Raw genomic sequence first — 21,003 nt, 5'->3', positions numbered from 1 at the left:
TGGACACTCACTCTGTGCCGGGAAGGCTGCTGCAAGGGGCCCCGTCCACTGTCTGGGCTGCATGTTCCCTGAGGGCTTGGTTGCTTTCTGTCACCATGTGTCTTCATGAAGTCCTGTTTTGCCTTTTTTCCATCTCTTCTGCAGATTGTTGCTCCTCCAGCTTTGTGTAGGGTTCTCATGTTAGCCAGGTTCTCCAGGCGGCAGCAGCAGTCTTAGTCCTAATCTGTGGGTGACAGGCAGGGTGCAGGGTCTCTGAGGCTGGCTAGCTGCTAAGGGGAGGATGTGCCTGTCGTGGGGTGGTGCTGAGGGCAGAGGGTCAGCTCAGGAGCACAGAAGCCAGCTCAGAGATTGTCCTCTGTGGGTTTGAGTCCAGAAAACACAACTGTAGCACCCTCCTGGGGTAGCCACAGCTTGGCATGCCTGTTGGACACTGCTGATGGGTATTCCTGCTTCCTCTTCTTGTGGGATGCTTCACACACCGCTGTCAGAGTTACTCTGAAGGCAGGTCATGGCCTCTGAATGTCCTTGGCTCCCTGCACACTGTAGCAAGCTGTGTGGTCTGAGAACAGCTTCCCTGCTCTGAGAATAGCACCCGGGGATTCCTGAAATTCTTGGTTGGCCATGGAAGCCCACTCCGTGGTATGTCTGTGGGAACAGTTGGGAGTGCGATTACGTTTTTGGAGGCTGAGTCACCTCTGGGTGTCTGGCAGGAGGAATGGAGTGATCTGGGATTTAGACTCCCTGTCCACGTAGTCTTTCCCTCAACACAGCCCTCACGATGGCTGCTCGAGTCAGCACTTTGCAGGCTCGCCTCTGGAGACAGGAAGTAGTGTTCCAGGCCAGGGCTTAGTGAGTTATGATCTGACTTCTTTAGTGATATAAATATTTTCTTTAAATGTTTGTTTTATTTTACACCATCTTTCCAGCTCCAAACTGTTTCTGCATTTAGGGAATGTCAATCTCTATAGAAAGAGCTGTGTAGGGAGGTGCATTTGTCTGTGGTCTGTGCCCAGGCCAAGTTGGGAGCAGTCCCAGGCCCAGGACTGAGTGAGGCAGGGCTGGTGGTCATCCCTGTCACCCTCACAATGTAGACCGTGCGCTCTTCTTCCCTCAGTGCTGTTCCTGGGCGGCGGCAGAACACCATTGTGGTGAAGGTGCCAGGTCAAGACGACAGCCACAATGAAGATGGGGAGAGTGGGTCAGAGGCCAGTGACTCAGTGTCGAACTGTGGCCAGCCTGGGAGCCAGAACATCGGGAGCAACGTCACACTAATCACCTTGAACTCAGAAGGTGCGTCCCTAGCAGACTCCCTGCCTGGCCAGCACAGCCAAGGTGAAGCTTTGTGTTCACTCTTTAGGGAAATGATGTACATTTATCACTTAAGGAAAATATCAATGTGGAACTAATGAAGAAAGTTACCATAACTTGAAATCCCACCCTTTGGAGGTTATATCCACCATCTCTTCTGTGTTAGTTGTACACTATGACTTCATAACTCACTTTCACACCTGTAGAATAGAAATCTTTCCACACTAATACAGACTTGCACTTCCACCTTCAGATCCATTCTTTTTCTTTTTTCTTTTTCTTTTTTTCTTTCTTTCTTTTTTTTTTTGTAGTACTGGGGATTAAACCCAGAGTATTCATACTGAATTATATCCTCATCCCTTCTTTTTCATTTTGAAATAGAGTCTTGCTGAGTCGTCCAAGTTGGGCTTGAACTTGAGATGCTCTGCCTCAGTGCTAGGATTATAGGTGTGTACTACCATGCTACACTGCTTTTACTTCTTTAGCCATGTCTTGGTTACCTTCTGATGGTAGCAGGCTGTCCCTGAACTCACTATGTAGCCTAGGCTGGCCTTGAACTTGCAGCAGTCAGCCTTCTAAGTGCTAGGCTTAAAGGAATGTGCCACCGTGCTCGGCAGGGCACCTGATTCTTTGACACTAGATTTGAAGAGAAGAAGGTAAAAGAGGCATGCTACTAATTCTGTCCTCTTGGGAATTGAGTACAGGTCGCATTGCAGCACAGTGGAGAGGACCAGGTGCACTTCTGCCCCCTCTGTGGATTTCATGCATATGCCCGTGGGCTGCTTAGCCCCTGAGGTCTGATGTGCATTTGGTGTAAAGTAAGACGGCAGATGAACCAGGCACTTAATATTAGAGAGTCTGGGATTATCATTAAAACAAAAATTTCTTATTTAAAATTTTGTCTCATGATATGATCATTGTGAAATACATTCCTCTGGGGAAACACCAGACTGGAGCTAAAATGCATGTAGGAAAAGGAGTCATGTTTTGGGTGTACTTAGTGTCATTAATACCATAAGGAAGAGTACGGTTTTTCTTTGTATCTGAATGGGAGATGGTACTCTGTGTAAGACATGCTGCTGCTGCTGTTGCTACTTCTTCACGTTTTCTGATACTAGGAATTAAATCCAGGAGTCTTTGCACTGAGCTATGTCTTCAGACCTTTATTTTGAGATAGGCTCTTACTAAATCATTACATTGTCTAGGCTGGGATTGAACTTGTGATCCTCCTACCTCAGCATCCCAGAATAAGACATGCTTCTCTAGAAGAGGTTTCTAGCAGAGTTTTGTGATTGGGCTAAAAGCTGATTGTTTTCACCAGAGTGACTTTGACATATATGCAGCACTGGGGTTAGGATCAGGGCTGACTAGAGATATTTTTCTAATTTAGGATTTTACTTTATCTTAAAGAGCAGGTCTTACTTTGGAACCGTCATATTTTCTTACTCTGTTCCAAGAAGACCTCTGTGGTACATCTTCCCCACTGTCCTTGGCAGTGTGTGCCCAGCAGTGTGCCAGTGAGAACAGCCTGAGCCATTGCATTGGCACAGCGTCTAGGGATGACTAGAGACAGACAGTGCCATTTTTAAATGATCTCTACGTGTTTGCATGCTGGAGAGGTAGTCAGTACATGACATCTTGTATGTCAGCCTGGTGTTGTAAAGCAGCATCTGCTCACCCTCTGTGCATGCTGGGGTGCAGGTCAGCCATCCTGTCTAGTAGTGCCGCTGCTCAGCCAGTCTGTGTTAGAGAAGCATCAGGATACAGTGTGCTGCTTAGGGTAATGGACCTGTCTTTGTATTTAGTCTTCTTGGTCCCTGATAAGAGCCAGGAGCTGCAAGTGGACGGATTGTTCTTGTCTTCTTCTGTAAGCATTGGAGTGCTTGAAGTCTTAGAGGATCATGGATTTCAAAGTAGTTTTTAGGAATTTACATGCTGTTTTATATTAGATGTGAGTATTTATTGTACCACAAACATGCCACTTTGTTTTATGCTAGTTTTTACTTGGGTATTTAATTTGTTAGTGATATGAACGCCATTCAAATGAGAAAGAGCATCATCTCTTGTTTGGAGTATGTGCAGTGAGCTTAGCTCTTGGGCCTGTCCTGTGGTGGTGTGTGAGCACCTGGAGTGTGGAGGAGTGCTAATCCACAGTTCAGGCCCTATGTGCCAATCCCATTACAACTGAAGTGTAACCCTTCCCTGGCACACATAAGCACTCATCTTTTATAGGTAGGGTTGGTCAAGTCTTGCAGGGATTATCAAATTCCCACATAGGAATAATTTAAACCCTTTATTGCAAATTTAACTAAATCCCTAATTAATGGAACCCATCGTGGGTTTTGTTGTTGTTTGTCTTTTTGAGACAGGGTCTAACTATGCAGTTCAGGCTGGCCTTGAGCTCACTTTGTAGCCCCAGCTGGCCTTGAACTCAAATTCTCCTGCCTCAGTCTCCTGAGTGCTGGGGTCATAGGTGGATTACAGGCACAACTGATCCTATTCTTGGTACATTCTAGCTACTTTATTTCTATTACTGAGTCAGGCTATTAGTCCTTACCCACTGAGGTAGGAGGCACACCAGGGCAGGGTCTGAGTCCTGCTTGAGACTTTGACCTTTGTTTGAGCTATCAGCATCATCGTGACCAAGTGAGTCACAGGAGGTGACTGCTGCAGAGAGCCAGGCTGATGGCAGATGCTTGCTTGGACCCTGCTTGTGAAGTGACCACATGGCCAGGGCGTTGTAGTCCTTTTGCTAATAGTTGTTCACTTTAAGAAGATGCTTGTACATTAGTGGCAAAATCTTTATAATAGAATTGTTGATCTGAAACTGCCTATTTTAAACCAAAAACCAACAAAGCAAAAGTAGCCCATATCCCCCCTAAAAAAAAACATTTTAAGAAAAGTGGTAAAATATTCTATATCTAAGTTGACATTTCTGCAGTTTGTGGTTTGTACAGTGTCAGTGATACAGATTTCTAAAATTCTCAAATTTGGGGCTGGTGAGATGGCTCAGTGGTCTAAAGCACCTACTTAGAACAAGCTTAGCAAAGCACAGGGACCGCGGTTCAATCCCCCAGCACCACATGCCAGCCAGCCCCGCCCCCTGGTGGGCTGAGCTGGCCACACACACACACACACACACACACACACTCACAAACATAAATAAATAATTCTAAAAAAATAAAAAAATAAAATTCTCAAATTCTATGTCACATAATTATAAAATTGCACTGTGGCACCTGCCTGGCTCCCAACATTACTCTGGCATGTGATCTTCACTCAGTTCTGACACGTCCTTCCCTTCCAGGCTAATCTTCCTGGCCCTGTTACCCACCCAGGTATTTGTTGTGTCCACTCATCCACACGTGCATAAATTGTATCATGTGTGTGATGTGGCACCAGCCCAGCTGCATGTGGCCGGTGCTGACCTTTTTTCTCACCTGGGCTGTGGGGACTTGGGGGCCTCAGGGTAGGATGTTTTTGTGTGGCATGTAATAGCTCAAGTCACAAAGAAGTATCTCTCTTGGTGGAGAAAATGCATTACTTGTAGTTATTAGGCCATGTGCTGGTGGGAGAGACATTTTGGCCTGTGCTATGTGTGTAATAATACAGCTGAAAGGCAGTGGGGCACCAACCTTCAGTTTCTTATTTTGGAAATATATTCTGAGCACCATATGGTTTTTGAACCATTTTTCTTCTTTTATGCAGTTTGTCACTTTTGGATTGGTAAGCAGTGTGGGCAGGCTTTATAAAACCTGGGTGAAAATTTATTTTTTATTTTTTATTTTATTTTATGTTTTTGGTTCCTCGAATGCCTTCAGGGCACTTTCGGCGAGCAGGAGAGGTGTGAGGTTCGAACTCCAGCAACCTGAGGCTGACAGCTTTGTGGAAGCAGCCACTTAAAGGCCTGAGCTAGGGCCAGGCCCCCTGAAAATTTATTTTTGATAACACGTTACCTGAAGTTTACATGTGCACGGCATCTGTTCTGCACACCTGCCTGTAGTGCTGGGCGTGGTTGCACAGGCCTATAATCCCAGCACTCTGGAGGCTGAGTTAGGAGGATCAATGAGAGTTTAAGGCCAACCTGCACTGCAAAGTGAATTCAAGGCCACCCTGAACTGCATAGTGAAACCCTGCCTCAAAAAGACAGGAAAAAAAAAAAAAAAAAAAAAAAAAGCAACCCTGCCTGGAGGTAGCCAAACTGGACCTTGAGGCCCTGACCTCATCCAGTGTTTGCTTTGTTATGGAATTGAACTTATGTGTCAAGTCTTTGGACAGCCAGGAAGCCCTCAGGAGGTCGCAATCTTGCCTTCTTTTAGTTTGTTCACTGTCCTCTGTCTGGAGAAAGCAGTGTATCCTGAGTGACTCCCACAACTATGACATACTGACTTAGGAGACTCAGGGGCAGCTTAGGAAACTTGCAAGTGCTAAGCACTCGCAGTGAGCGCTGAGGAGTGTGTGGAGGTCCAGCCTATGACAGAGCCCCTAGTGCCTCTGAGTCACAGATATCTGCTCCCACACGCTTGGTTCATCTGAGGTGCTCGTTCCTGGGGACCACATCTCTGAGATCAGCAGAGTTTGCAGGGCATCTGGCGAAGGCGAGCTGGCAACCTTTGGGACTGCTCCCTACGTCTGCTGGTGCTGGTCGAGTTGGTCTGACCTCAATGTACACAGTGATTCACATCTGTGGGAATGGGGTTTGCCCTGAAGATAGGAGGGGATATGGGTGGTTCTGCCCAGATTCGGGAAGGAGAAACCCTGAAGGGCTTGTTGCTGTTCCTCCTTTTCTCTTCCTTCCCTGTGAGGGATAGGGGGCAGTTCTTCTTCACTAACCTTTGACTTGCCCTGGGAGGTGATTGCATTGTTGTCTCAGTGCTTTATCCTGTCCATTTTATTTTCCTGGAACTTAAAATAGACTTGCTCAAAGCAACTCCTTGCATTCTGAACTGTGGTAGTGGCAAGAAAAATCCCAATTACTGCTGAAAGTTTTTCATTTTAATAGTTTTTGAAAGGGACAATTTCTTTAAAGATTAAATGATTGGGAGAGAAAGCAAGTTTATTTTTCCTTATACTTTTTAAATAAAACTATTAGAGGTCAGGTGTAGTGGCACACACCAGTAATCTGAGCACTTGAGAGGCTGACATAGGAGGATCCCTCTGAGCTCGAGGCCAGCCTGAACTGCATAGTGAGACTGTCTCAAAGAAAACATTACTAGAATCTGTCGTTTCACACACACAATTAGATCTTTCAGAGTTACTGCAAAGTGCATAAGCACTTCTTGTTTCCTGCATAAAAGGCACAGTTTGTTACTTCAGTGAGAAGATGGGCTCTAGACTGGCCTGTGTCCCCCATGTTTCCTATCTAGGTCAGAGTCAGGGCTGAGCACATATGGAAGGGCAGTGCAGCTGCTGTTCCCTGGTGAGGACATGTAACCTGGATGTGTGGGTGTCTTCCTTCCTGTGCAAATTCATCCTGGGATTTCTAATCATTCTTTCTTTTTCCTAAAGGGAATCTTGAATGTACAGAAAGTTCAGTGATCCAGCACTTCCTGTCAGCAAGCAAATGTGAAGCAATGCTTCTGATTCATGTAGAGAAGGTGTCCTCAAGTTGGGGAGGGCTGAGGATGGCAGCTGGTCAAGAGGAGGACTCTGGGAGTGCCTGAGTCTCCCTGTTCTTAGCACACAGGGCCTCAGCTTAGGTGAGAGCTCTGCTTCTAGGTTACACTACCTCTTACTTTCACTGAGACCTTGATCAAGGTCATTGATTTCAGCAGGTGCCTCAATCGCAAGAGTGGTGGAAATTCAGGCCCAGGAAATCCCTCTTCCCAGTAGGGCAGGCTGCTCTACCTAGGCCCATCCACACTCCACACTCCAATATTGCCCCATAGCCACAGAGCTCCATGAGCCATGTTGCCCTTCAGGACTGGAGCACAGGAAGCCAGCTACAAAATCAGCCTTCTTAGCTTGCTTGAGGAATGCAGGGTTTGCTGGATAGAACTCTGACCCACAGAGAGGGGCAGGGCTGAGGAGAGGTATTTCTAGCAGATTCCCCTTCCATGCCGATGCCTGTGGCACAGGGAGCTCTAGCCCAAGAATGTGGTCTTCATGCTGGTTATTTATATTCATCAAGCAGATTGCGCCTCTGAGTCCCAACAGTGGGATCTCTTCATGCTTTCACTGCCTGTGTTAGGAACACTCTGGGCCTCTGACTAGTCTTTGTTTTTCTTTTGCTGTTTGACAGTTTGGGGGATTGAATCATCATGCATGGTAGGCAAGCACTCCACCTGGGCTACAGCCCAGCCCTGTTTCTTAACATTCTTTGAGATAGTGTCTCAGTACATTGCTCAGTCTGGTCTGGAACTTGACCACCAGCCTGAGCCTCAGTAGCTGGGATTGCAGGTGTGTGGTATTGCATGTACAGAGGGTGCTGGAAAAGAAAGGTGGGGATGCAGTGCTAGCAAGTATAGGTGGGAGCCGGGCTGCGGAGAATGCACACTGATGCATGAGCTTCTAGAAGCTCTGACTTTCTCACAGGTAAGATGGAAGCCACTGAGAGCACAGGGTCAGGTAACGCCGGCACAGAGGAGGGCAGACCCAGTGGAAGCAACAAATAGGGAGACCCATTCTTCCAGGATCAGACACAAAATGACAAGGCCAAGGAGTTCAGGGTAGCTTGGTGTTCAGCCCTGTCACTCTGGTGATCCCAGTGCAAGAGGCAGCTGGCTTTGGGGTAATGGGGCACCTGGTTTCTGTTGCCCTGAATTCAGGTGTATGCACACCTGCTGCAGATAGGGTCTGAAGCTGGTGAGGGACACTCCAGCAGGACATGTTTGGGACAGCCACAGTGGTAGCATGGGGATGCCTTTATTTCCACTGTGCCTGGCAGTCCCATGGGATCCAAGGAGGAATGAGGTGGGGACAATGGTATGTCAGGATTCGAAGTTTCCTAGGCACTTCGCCCCAAACACTCTCCCTCTTGGTTGTCCAGGCATTCTGCCCCCAAACTCTCTCCCCCTTGTCCCCATGCAGAGCCAAACCTAAAACCGAAGAACAGGTCTACCTGACTTGGACCTGGGCAGGCAGTCACCAAAATTCTCCTTTGTTAACATTAGAAGTCCCCCACAGACCAGGTAGCCCTGCCAAGATTAGCTCTCCCTCAGCTGTTCCAGACTGTGATCACCCTCCCTAAAAGATCCTGTAAAGTCTCCTGTCCCCCCTTTGTTCACTGCTGTCCTTGTCCATTAGACAGACAACCTGCTCATTGCTCCCAATAAATCTACTCATGTCAGAATGCCTGTTCTGGTTGATTGTGTGAGTTGGTACCTAGCAGACAGCAGCCCTGCAGCAACTGGTATTTACCTTGAGTCAGTTGGGGAAGGCTCAGCCTAGAGGTTGTACTCTTGTCATTGCAGCTGGCCTGGATCACTCTTCACATGTTGTCAGTGACACTTGGACATGGTACTGACTCATTGTTTGGAAAACAACTGCTGGGCTTTTGTCCAGTGTTTACTTTAGAGTCATCTCAAAAGGCAGAGCGTGGGTGGGTGGGATTTGGTACTGTTACAATCCCTGGGAAAGGCCACAGCAGTCTTTGGCATTTGGGGACTTGAAGCTGAGCTTCCCGCTCACTGATCCTTTATGGGGAGCCAGGTGCTTCTGATGGCTCAGGGCACATGCCCCTCCTGGCATTTTCTCACTGGGTCCTTGAGCTGCTGGGCTTTAAGTATTTCATTCCTAGATACTGCTTGGTGTTGGAAGACACTGTCTTCTATTTTAAGTTTCATTTCCACCCTTAGGGAGGATCCCTACCGTGACTGGAGTGCCGCAGAGCAGGATGTCCTCCTGTGTACCCTGTGTCACTGAGGCCTGGGCTGAACCAGGCTTCATTTTTTCTGAAGATTAGATCCAACGGCCAGCACACAGCTATCTAGAATGTGTTAGCAGCTAGATTAATAAGTCCCACAGCATCAGGAGCCTTAACATCCCAGTGATGTTCTCACAGCCCCACTAGAGGCTCTATTGGGGGTTGTAGATTTGGGTTTGTGCACAGGCTGAGTATGATTGGGACTGGATGACCTTCAAAAGGGCACCTGTGTTGTAGCACCTGCTCTCCTCTTCCATGTCTCTGAGAAGTGTTCCTGTGCAGCGCTTTTTCTGAATTCAAAAACTCAGATTTGTCTCTAGTCACAAGTCCAGCCTCAGTGCCCTGAGCAGTACTTCTGGCCCTCAGCCTGCCCCACACCAGACTGCGTTTGCATGGCCGGGGCTCTGGTCTTGCCTGGTGTCTCCTGGCAGTCTTGTGAGTCAGCTACTAGGAGAGGCTACTGCATGAGCCACAGCCTGGAGTTGTGGTCAAGGACAAATAACACATGAGCCACTGGTCCCAGAGACCAGCAGTGTCCAGGCCCTGCCTCTCCCTCAGCCCTCCCTCAGGTACAAGACCCAGAGGTGACACATAGGGTCTAATGTTCAGAAAAAATGAAGCCTGATTCAGCCCAGGCACAAGAAGGAAACTTGTAGCCATGAAGATGGAAAGGGATCAAACTACACCAAGCAGAGGGGTTGAGAAAGCGCTCTCTGTGAGTGGACTCCACCTGACCTGCCAGGTGAGCCAGGATAGGAAGGGAGCAATAAAGTATCAGGAGAGGACAGGGTACCAGCCAGTCTGGAATATAGTAGTGGGCTCAGTCATGAGGAGAGGAGAGTACTGTGGAAGCCAGTATGTACCCATGGGAGTCCCTGTTGTGGGGACAACAGGAAGCTCACCTGCCTCACATAGGTAGTGCTCACCTATGTTGCCAGCACTTGGTGCAGATGAGAACAGAGACGGACATGTGGAGCCCTCATCTGTCTAGTCTGACAAGTGTGCTCATGTGGCCATCACACTCATGGCCCAGGAGACCCAGGGAGGCACTCACCATCCATGTCTAACAGGGTGAAGCCGTAACAAGCAAAAGGTGCCCACGTTTGTGTTCTAAGCCCTTTTCCCCAAGATATAAAAACTCAGTGTTGGAGAGCTCAAAGAGGGCAGCCTCATCTCAAATACAGAGCAGAGGGTCTTTACATGATACAGTCTGTCACATGCATCTTCCTTAAGTGGGTTAGGAGGATCAGAGGGTGGTCCTGGGAGCAGTGGTCATTTCTGATCTCCTTCAGACTTCAGTTCTCTGGGTTTGTTGAAGGCCCCTGCACTCCTGCAGCCTTGCAAGATGGCAAGGGACCAGCCATGCCATGAGTCTTTCTGGGGCCACTTGAAAGCCTATTTGAATGTGGGCGCTTATTTGGAACCTTGCTAAGGGAATTCCTGCTTCTCTTTGCAGAGGATTACCCCAATGGCACCTGGCTTGGTGATGAGAACAACCCTGAGATGAGGGTGCGCTGTGCCATCATCCCCTCTGACATGCTGCACATCAGCACCAACTGCCGTACCGCCGAGAAGATGGCGCTCACGCTGTTGGACTACCTCTTCCACCGTGAGGTGCAGGCTGTGTCCAACCTGTCTGGTCAGGGCAAACATGGAAAGAAGCAGCTCGACCCCCTCACCATCTATGGCATCCGGTGTAAGTGCAGAGCCTGATTCCTGCCTGGGGTGGGTGGGGTGCAAGTTATTTGGAGAGCTAAGTCTGGATCATGTGTACAGGGCTGGCAGGACCGAGGGATCCAGGGAGCTCAGGGCAGTGGTGTATGGTGTCTACACTGAGAATTTTCCTGCAGTAGGAAAGACCCTTGGGAAGTGTTTCTTGGGGACTTTCACATCCAGCCATGGTGGTGCTTAGGCCACTCTTGGGAAAGGGAAGCAGAATGCTGTCACCTACTAATTACGGCTCCCCTAAACAGCCAAATGTCATGAGCACACTGCTTCCTGCCTCCCCTATCATGGAAAGGGTTTAGCCAAGCTGTGCTGGAACCCAGGAGAGCCTCCAAGACTGACTGAAAGGCCCACGTCTTCTCCAACTTGAAGACCACCACTTGCTCACGCTCAGGTTACTATACCTTCCCACTGACAAGCAGTTAAGAGATACATGGACTTTTAACTTAGTGCCTCTGGCCTGACAGTCACCCTAGGACTATGTGTCTGAGTCCCCCAGATTCCAGGAGCCCTTCAATGTGGCTTCTGGAGAGGGAATGAGGATGGAGGGGGTGTGGAAGCCAGGTCAAGGAGAAGCAGCAGTTGCTCTGAATCTAAGCCTTTTGAGCATACCTGGAGTCTGCCCTGGTGGTGGGTGTGGGGGTGCCCCCAGCTGCAGCTCTGATGCTGACCCGTGTTCTGTGAGGGCTGAGCTTTCCATAGAAATAGTGAGATCCCTCTGTATCTGGCAGTGATGGTGACTGAGGCTGAGGATGTCCTGTACACTGACTGCACAGTGTTCTGGAAGTTACTGAGGAACTCAGTCTAGTGTGGCTGACCCTGAGCGAGGGAGACTGATTGTCAGCCCAGTGATTCTGTCCATGGTACCTGTCTCCATGTTGTTTCAGAGAGCTGGCTGACAACTTGTATCCACCTGGCTTTGGTCTTTTGATGGGGATAGGGTAGAGCAAGGCATGAAAGAGTGCTGTTGTGGCTTAGCTTGGAGAAGTGTCTGCAGACATTTTCCAAGGGCCATGTAGTGGGTATTTTAGGCCTCTCTTCAACTTCTCTGAGAGTGACCAAAGGTAAGCAGACAATGGCTACATTCCATTAAAACATTATCTTCGAAAGCAGTGGGCAAGCTGGTGACATCTGCCGTCCTCTGCTGTAGTGTGCCTGAATACAGACCCTCTGTGGCCCACCTGTGCATGTGACCTTGGACCTGTGAGTTGCTTGGTAACAGGTCACCATATGAAGTGTTTGACTGGACCCCACAATGTGGAGTGCTGTTGGAACAGTGGAAAGAGGAAATGGGACCTGGTCAGATATACACCAGTGTGACATTATGAGTCAGGCAGTTAAAGAAGACAGCTTCGTTAGTAGTGGGCACCTTGCATGAAGGACGATTCTGGTACATAAGCTGGGCCCTGTGAGCAGTGTGGCTCGGTGCTATATGAGAGCATTTGTGTTCTGGCGATAACCCTTGTTCCTGAGACATGTCCCTCTTCCTCTGGGGAGAGAACAAAGTGTCCAGACGTGCAGCTAGAGAGTGGCTAGCTGGCTGTGGTTTGAGAGCTACCTTGGACTCCTATTAGTACCAGGACTGTGGGTTTCCTGGACACAGGTTGCAGTTCGTAGGCTTTTTTGGCAGTGGCACAGGAAATGCGCTGGAGAGGTGAGGTGATCAGGGTGACTTAGAAGCAAGCAGAAGCACATGGTGAGAGGTGGGCAGGGCTGTGCTCAGAGTCTACTCTGGCTGGGTGGTGCTGATCCCACATAGTGAGGATAGGTTCTAGTCTTCCTGACTGTAGTAGTCGCATTTCATGGTCACAGGTTTCAGTAGGCATGAAATGTTTACTAAACCTGTGTCCTCCACCCTCTCTGGGCCTGTGGCTGTGCTCACCAGGCTCTGGGCGTTGACACCTGCTTGCCACATCACCCCAGCTACTAGGGTCTGTGTCTAGATGCCCCCCTTTGGGGAGTGGTGGATCATGACTGTGGTATGAGCTGGTCCACTGAGCGTTTAGAGCTGGCTGTGATGCTTTGAGGTAAGCCTGGTGGGAAGAGCTGGGTCTCTGGGTATGGCCTGAAAGGGTGCATATATACATCCCTTCTTCCCTTTGATGGCTCTGCTGCCTGCCTTCCATGAATGGACTGTTTCTCCTCTGCCATGCCTCCCTGACTTGCAGCTAGCCTCTACATTCTGTAAACCTAAATAATCTGTCCTCTAAGTTGTGGGTTTGGCTGCTGTGTCCCAGGTGCCAGCAAGGAGGAAGTAACTAAGACAGCATCTCCCCAGCCCCACAGAGATGCCTGGTAAGTGCCGTGTCCACAGCCCTGGTAGCATTATGGGCAGGGCTTATTAGAGATGTTTCCTACAGTGCCAGTTATTGGAGACTCTGCAGTGGGTTCCCATCTCCTACCTGGGGTATGGCGCATGGTGGGAAAGGAAAGAAAGAGCAAGAGACAAAGAAGAGGACATACAGTAAGAATATGAGACCACCCCTCTCTAGGGGCAAAAGGCCTCAAGTCTCAAGTGTCCAGCTAGCCACCATTTTATTAGCCAGCACAGGGGAAGGGATACAGTGCTTTCCCTTGAACAGCACAAAGAAAGAAACCATCTAAGAGCCATCCCCACACCTGGGTGCTAACTTCATTGACCAAGAGGAAGTAGGGTTTCCACATTCCAAAACTTGCCCACAAGGTGGCAGGATAAGGAGAGCCTGAGACAGATACTGTGCTCCCAGCAGTGCTGCCTTTAGGAGGATAGGAAAGCAGTGGCTGGCCTTGGGGGCTTGTGGAGAGCCTGAGTCACTGCTGGGCCTGCAGCAACTTGCTGAGCAAACAGCAACAGACAAGTGCTGGGCCTTTGGCAACAGGAGCAGGGTTCAGCCTGGAAAAATGCAGTTCATCATCACTGCTGCCTGTTGGAAGATGTTTCTCTGCTGTTTAGGAGGTGCCTGACTTATGGTCAGAAACTTGTAGCTCACCAGCAGAATTTACATGGAAGCCTAGGTGTAGGTGCCTGAGCATTGTGGTGGAGCTGTGATTGGGGCACTGCGTGGGCACATGCAGACTGCTGCCTCATGTCAGCCCGAATTAGTTGCCACATGGTTTCTCAGGTGAGGAAGTCTGTGGCTTTCATAGGGCCAAGCTTTGATTCCATGTAATATATGTCTGTGGGATGCAGAGCCCAGAGCCAAGAAGGGTCTCATATTCACCCAAGGTGTTGGAGAAATGTGGCTGCTCCATGTGTGCCCTTCACGCAGGTGTGGTCAGCAGGTGTGAGGAAGCCACCATATAGGAAGCAGGGCAGGGCCATCCAAGAAACAACCTCAAGTTTGTGCCCTGCATGCCAACCCTTGTATGTAGTTTCACCTCCCAGGACACTACCTACTTGGTGGAAGCCAGGCCTTTGGGTGACTATGACTTGTTATGTGACTGCTATTTCTTTGCTAAGTAAACAGCTCAGAAACAAGAATGGGGTTCTGAAGAACCATCTTGTGCCTGTCTCACATTTCCAGAGTGGGCAGGTATGTACTTCTCCTCTTGGACAGGAACTGCTCACAGATCTTCCAAGAACTGGCCCATATGCACTGCGCCAGGCTCAGAACTCAGGACACAGTTTCCTGGAGAACAGAGACTGAAGCTGCAGTGCAGTCTGCTCAGGCATCCTAGGCTAGCCCCGACTGTGCTTCCCATCGTCTTGGAAGTTCACACTCCAAGCATGTGCTTATAGAGAGGGAACTGGCTGAATATGATCTTAGCCCATGACCTTGTGCCTCTGGTTTGGTTCCTCTTGAGTTTTAGCATCATTGGTTTTCCAAAAGAGTGGGAGAGGCAGAGCTCTGTGGATTTTGGGCTGGTGCAGTCGGCCCTCCCAACTCATGGGGCCCTTAGTAGGGACCAAGTATTAAGAAAACAGGTTCCTTCTGCTAGGGTACAGCCCCCCAAACTATGGCAGGAACCTTTCCTTCTGCTGTGCATTGTGGCCCACCTGTGTCAGCGAAGCCTCTGCAGGTCAGAGCATTGCTACTAGTGGTCAGATGGAATTGTTGAAATGTTAAAAATGCTTGTTTACCTTTTCTCCATCTGACCCAGTTAATTCTTACAGCTGACTCTTGCAAAATGAAATAAACAAATGCACAGACCACACTTCCAAGGCCTTAGCTTGGGGAGCAGCGAGACCAGAACTGCCGAACCACTTTCTGCCATCATCCCCCTGCCACCATCTCTGCTGCTGCTCGAGTCTCACAGTGACATCTATGACTGTAGTGGGAAGTCTACTGCTGGCCTTACTTGGCAAGTCCTGCTCATTATGGAAAAAATTTATCTTTCCTGTTATCAGAAATATTTTCTCTGGAGGCAAAGATCTGCATCTTGAAACATACAGTTGTCTCTGAGTGCTTTCTTTGTGAAATGGAGAAAGGGGTTTTTTGAAAGGGGGAGAGAAATTTGCTTTCAGGAGTGTTAGCTTTTATAGAGTTCCTAAGGCTTGATAAACCTTCTGCTTTGAATTTGGGCACCTAACTAATTTGTGTATATCATGCAAGAGTAAGCACGTTGTTGTATCTTTGAGAAGCTTGAAGCTTCTCATTCATGAGTAATGCCCTCTATCTTTCAGGTTTAGTTCTTGTGATTTTTTTTTTTTTTTAATTCTGTAGATTGTGTAAGTCCCTGCTTAGATGACGCCGAAGAACAAGTCCTCAGTGAGATATCAGAAATAGAATGAAAATGACATCAGAATGGTAGTGCCACACCTTTGAGGACCTCTGTGTGGAGTGTAGACATGGATGAGAGATCCACAAGGGCTCTGATACTTGGAGGAAGTTGGATTCATTTGCACAAACCAGAAATTGTGTTCACAGGTGACCTTGCGGACAGCTAGAGTTGTCCCTGGAAGCTCGCCCTCCCCAAGGTGTGGGCAGTGTCTGGCGGGCAATGTCCGGTGGGCAGCAGCAGCTCCCAGGATCACGGGGCAGTAGCATTCTTCCCTCCAGCACATTTACGGCCCTCTTGAGTCCTAGTCCTACAGACCAGAGGCCAGAAGCACAATCATTGGCTCTCTCTCAGGTCAAGGGCCAGGTCTTGACAGGGCCACCTGCCTCTGAGGGGCTTTCCCTTCCTTCTCCAGCTACCTGTGGTGACACCACTCTGTGCCCCTGTTCCATGGCCACCTCGCTCCCATTCCTGCCCATCATCACAAAGCCACCTTTTCCATGTGTCTCATAAGGACTCCAGTCCCACTGCAGGGAGCGCCCCGAGTATGATCTTGTCCTAAGTAATCATATCTGCAGAGACCCCGGATCCCAGGCAGGACTCATGCCCAGGTCCTGGGAAGGACCTGGATTTTGGGGGAGCACTATTCAACCCAGGCAGTGTGGGTGCTGAACCTGGATAGTCAGATGCCACCTCGTATCCAACCCTTCCTTCTGTAGGGCGAGCATGTTTGCTGGCAAGACGGCGGCTGCACATGGGGCTGACGTGGGTCTGCTATGGCTAAGCACTGCTCTTGGGGCCACCAAGTACCTGTCTATCTGTGGAGCTGGGGAGGACATAGTCAGATGGGCCTATAGCTAGCAGGCACTGTGGACCAGAGCCCAGAGGGAAGGCCCTCTTCAGTGGGATGCCACACGGGGGTTAGGGGTGCAGGGAACCAGGGTGCTTACAATGGGGAGCAAGAGAGAGCTGCTCTTACAATTGGGGAGAGCTGGCTGGCCTGGAAGTGGGAGGCCCAGGTGTATGGGCCCAGTGAGGTGGTGAGACAAACACATTTTCTTCATGCTAGCTGCTATCTAGCATGTCTGCAGTTTCATGAAATAAATTGTTGGCACCCAGCTTCCTGCTTTACTTTCTTCTTAAACTTAGGATATTAGCAATGATCATGTTCTTCGTTTCTTTGTGACTGGTAAACCAAACATGCCACCCACCACAGATTTGAGATTCCTTTCATCTGCCCTCTCCCGCAGTGTTGCTGGGACCAGTGTGGCCCCAGGCTTATTAAGTGAGAGATGATCTAGTTTTATGGCCAGACCTTTAGTGTCAGTAGTGGACTCTGGGGAGTGACAGGCTGGTGAGAATGGTGAGGAGATGCTTTCTGACCAGCGCTGGAAACTGGTCAGGGATGAGGTGGGGCATGGCTCTCCTAGACCTTGCCTCTCGGTGGTGGGGAGGCCTCTAGGTGCCTGCACACTGTTCCTCGGTGGTAGCAGCAGTGGCTTCTGCCTTCCTGCTCTGTAGACCATACAGGTGGCCTTTCCCCACCTAGTTCCATCATGTACCCTGCCAGAGCAGCAGAATTGTTAGGGATGGCATCTGGTGACAGAGACGGGTGTGAGATCAGTGTCCTCTCTTGCTTGGTCCCCAGCCTGCTTTGCCCCAGGCTGGGCAAGGCCAGGTAGTGAGGACACTTCCTTCCCCTGGGGTGGGTACCTTGGAACCACCATTGGAAGCAGGTTCTTCTCCTACCTGACAATTTGCCTCAGACTAGTCACTTCTCCTTTCTCTGGCTTTCACCACAAAACCAACATGAGGATAATGGTGCTTTTCCTTCAGGAGGCATTTAATGTGCATTAAAAGGTGCTGTTCATTGGTCCGGTCCTGTGGTGGTATGGGCAGCAGGGGGTCCTCTTTCACTGAAGCTGGTGACCAGTAGGAGGCCCCCACACTTCGAGCTGTACACAGCATGGAGCAGTCACTCAGCAGACGCTTACAGAGTGATAATTTGGTGATTATCTTAGAGGAGACTAAAAAAGAATCCAAAGTTGCCACTTCTGTATGGATTTCCTCTTTGCAAGGGGAGGAAGGGTGCTCTTGTCACCCTCCAGATGGCTGCATTGCCAGGTGCTGTTGGCCCAACTCCTCAGACCCAGTATCCTGTTTACCTAGAGCACAGAAATATGGTTGTTTCCATTAAATCTGTTGAAATATTGCTCTTAGAAAAAGTCAAAGAGGTGTCTTTCAAAAACAAAAGAAACTGTTGATACTTAGTACTTTTTTTTTTTTGCTACTTAGTACTTAAAAACCCAGACCTTCTTTTGTTTTGATTACTTTGAGTATTTTGGCCTCAATAGGACAGGGTTTTTAGGGATTGGGCAGTAACTTAACTATCAGGAGATGGTCCAAACTTGGGACTTCTAGTAGATAAAGTAATATTTTTTTAGCTGTCTTTTTTTTTGCTGAACTGGGGATTGAACTTAGATGCTTGTACATCCAGTTTGCCAAACTGGAGGAACGGCTTTAGGCCAAACAGAACCAGCGTTTGTTGATGCATATTTAAGTGTTCACTGTGTGCTGAAGTAGGCTGGGTCCCTGATACACGTGTGTGAGCAAAACCCAGTTCCCCATGTTGTGAGGGAAGGGGAGGCCTAGCAGTAAGTGTGTGTTCTGTGTGATAGGAGCAGAATGCTCAGTGTGGGAGAAGGCCATCGATGTTCTGCAATGCTGTGGGGGAGGGGCATATGACCCCGAGGACATGAGCAAGCAGAGGGGAAGTAGATTGTGGTCTTTGAAATCGAGGCCTAAGTGCCTTGTTGGGATCCTTGATTTGACTCCCCATGCATTTGTGATAGCAGGTCCTATCTATGAGTTTAGAGCAGAAGGAATTTGGGGTGCAGAGTTGGGGGAACTTGTGAGCACCTTGATCTACCTGGCATGGAGTGTCAGGCTACTGAGAAGTTTAAATACAAGAAAAGCATGTGTAAGCATTTGTGTCTCCTCTTGAGAGATCACATATCAACTGGCTAGCTACTTTCTCCAATGAGTAGATTTTTCTGGCCCACTTTCCTAGAGTACTGAGTCCTCGAGGATTTCCAGGAGTGTTCGTAGTGCAACTATGAGCAGTCAACTGCCAAGATACTCCCAGACAGTGGGCAGGATGACAGCGCTTACCTGACAGCTTTTATTTGGGACATGTTCTTTCAGGTCACCTTTTCTATAAATTTGGAATCACAGAATCTGACTGGTATCGAATCAAACAGAGCATCGATTCCAAATGCCGGACAGCGTGGCGGCGAAAACAGCGAGGGCAGAGTCTAGCAGTCAAGAGCTTCTCCCGGAGGACACCGTCCTCGTCCTCTTATAGCACTTCAGGTAGGTGGGTGGGGGAAGCCACAGGCAGTGCCCAGAGCCTCTACCTGCAGGTCTCGGGGCCTAGCTTAGGACACGGTGAACTGGAGTCTTGGTCCTGGGGCCAGGTGTCTCCAGGAAGGCCACTCTGAGTGCATGGCAGACCTGACCCCTTGCCCAGCTGAGGGCAGAATGCCTCTGGACCTTTGTACAGGGATGGTGCAGGGGGTGGGTTCTCAGGCTCTTCCTCTCCTTCCTATTTAGATTCTAAGCATCTCAGCTTAATAGCAACATGATTATTAGCATTTGCATGGCAGCCTCAACTATAGCTGCAGGTCAGAAGAAGCCTGAGGTGGGAGAGCTTCTGGCTACCCTGTGCCGGCGGGACACTCACTGCCGGCGCAGTCCTAGACCCAGACCCCCAGAACCCCAGACCCAGCCCTATCCCAGGCCTGGTGAGTGTGTGGGAGAGCTTCCGGCTACCCTCCGCCGGTGGGACCTACTGGTCCCAACCCAGGCACAGCTTGGGTGACACCCTCTTTCACCCTCTTGGGACGCCCCCCATCACTCCGTAATACCCCCCACACCCTGCCCACAGAGTAGGAATTTCTGTCATGTTCTGGGAACCCCCAGATCCAGTCCTACTCCAGGCCCGGTGAGTGTGTGAGAGAGCTACCTCTCCCCCCTATTCTACCTTGTCCCCTCCAGACTCAGCTCAGGCCTGGCATACAAGCCTGGGGTGAAACCCTTTAGCTGCAATCCCTGCAGAGAGTGTACAAGACAGAACCACCCAGCTAGTCCAGGAGCAGAACATCTTGCCAAAGGGGCATATCAGGTTCACCCCCAAGGGCAGCATCAGGAAGGAACTGAGCATAGCAGCCAGACCCAAGCCAGGCACAGCTGGATAAATCCAAACTTTGTAGATCTACACCTGAACTTCAGTAGGTGCTAAGGCTATAACTGCAACAAAGATCTACAACAAAGGTCAGAAGACAGTGCTACACAAAATGACAACGAGAAGCAGCAAAATGCAATCTCAGACCTCAAGCCCACCTATAACAAATGCAGAGAACACTAACACAGAACAAATTGGGAACCACACAGCTGAAAGCAATGAATCAACAGCTTCTGAAATAAAGAAACAGCTGCAGAAGGGTATAGAGGAACTCAGATTGGAAATGAAAAAAGAAATCCCTGAATTAATAACATCTGCAGTAAAGAATCAAATGCTGAAACATATGGAGAAAACACAATGCCCACCCAGAACAAGTGCAGAGGACACTAGCTCAGCTCAAATGTATGAATTAATAGCATCGATAGTAAATACGCAACAGCAGAAAGTCATAGAGGAACCAGAGCAGAATTCTTTTCTACTAGCTCAGCTCAAATGTACAAATTAATAGCGTCGATAGTAAATAAGCAATAGCAGAAAGTTATAGAGGAACTCAGAGCGGAATTCTTTTCTGAAATAAAAAAAGAATTCTCAGAACTCATAGCATCTGAAGAATCAACTACAGAAACATAGGGATGGAACCCAATCTGAAAAAAACACTGCAGTAAAAAAATTTGTAACTGCTTCTCAAGAAGACATTGATGAAAAAAGAGGAGATTAGAAAAATGACAGATTCCTTGAATGAGCAATACAGGAAAGAAATAGATCGCATGAAGCAGAGTCAAAGAGAAATTAAAAATCTCAGTCACAAGCTTGCAAAACTATTTAAGTGAAAGTGAAGACAGAATTTCAGATCTTGAAGACGCTGGTGCAGCTAGTGAAAAGGTAAGAAAGGATCTCTTAAAAACAACTAGGATGCAGGAAAAAATAATCCATCACCTGCAAGATGACGCAAAGATGAACAATGTGAGACTAATAGGCATCAATGAGAAAGGAGTCAGTACAAATGACATTAAAAAAATATGGGCAGAAGCAATAGCAGAAAACTTCCCAAATATGAGTAAACAATCTGATATTCAGGTAGCTGAAACATACAGAACGCCAAGTAACCTCAACCCAATTAAAAACACATCAAGACATATAATAGTCAAGATCCCAGAAATTCAGC

At 48.7% G+C, this 21,003-nt stretch overlaps 1 protein-coding gene across 4 annotated transcripts in view; it reads left to right on the top strand.

Moving 5' to 3' along the window:
• Banp (BTG3 associated nuclear protein) overlaps positions 1-21,003 on the top strand; it is a 72,887-nt gene that overhangs the window by 18,970 nt on the left and 32,914 nt on the right. For all 4 annotated transcript variants that reach the window (XM_004645006.2, XM_023705258.1, XM_004645004.2 and 1 more), the window contains 3 exons: positions 1,115-1,290; positions 10,629-10,868; positions 18,800-18,967. In XM_004645006.2, coding sequence (XP_004645063.1) covers positions 1,115-1,290; positions 10,629-10,868; positions 18,800-18,967 — 584 coding nt within the window. The remainder of the gene's footprint in view (positions 1-1,114; positions 1,291-10,628; positions 10,869-18,799; positions 18,968-21,003) is intronic.

This window comes from Octodon degus, unplaced genomic scaffold (assembly GCF_000260255.1).
Source record: "Octodon degus isolate 3935 unplaced genomic scaffold, OctDeg1.0 scaffold00215, whole genome shotgun sequence".
In the NCBI taxonomy this organism is placed as follows: domain Eukaryota; kingdom Metazoa; phylum Chordata; class Mammalia; order Rodentia; family Octodontidae; genus Octodon; species Octodon degus.
Note: the sequence above shows the minus strand (reverse complement) of the source record. Positions and strands in the feature narration are given on the sequence as shown.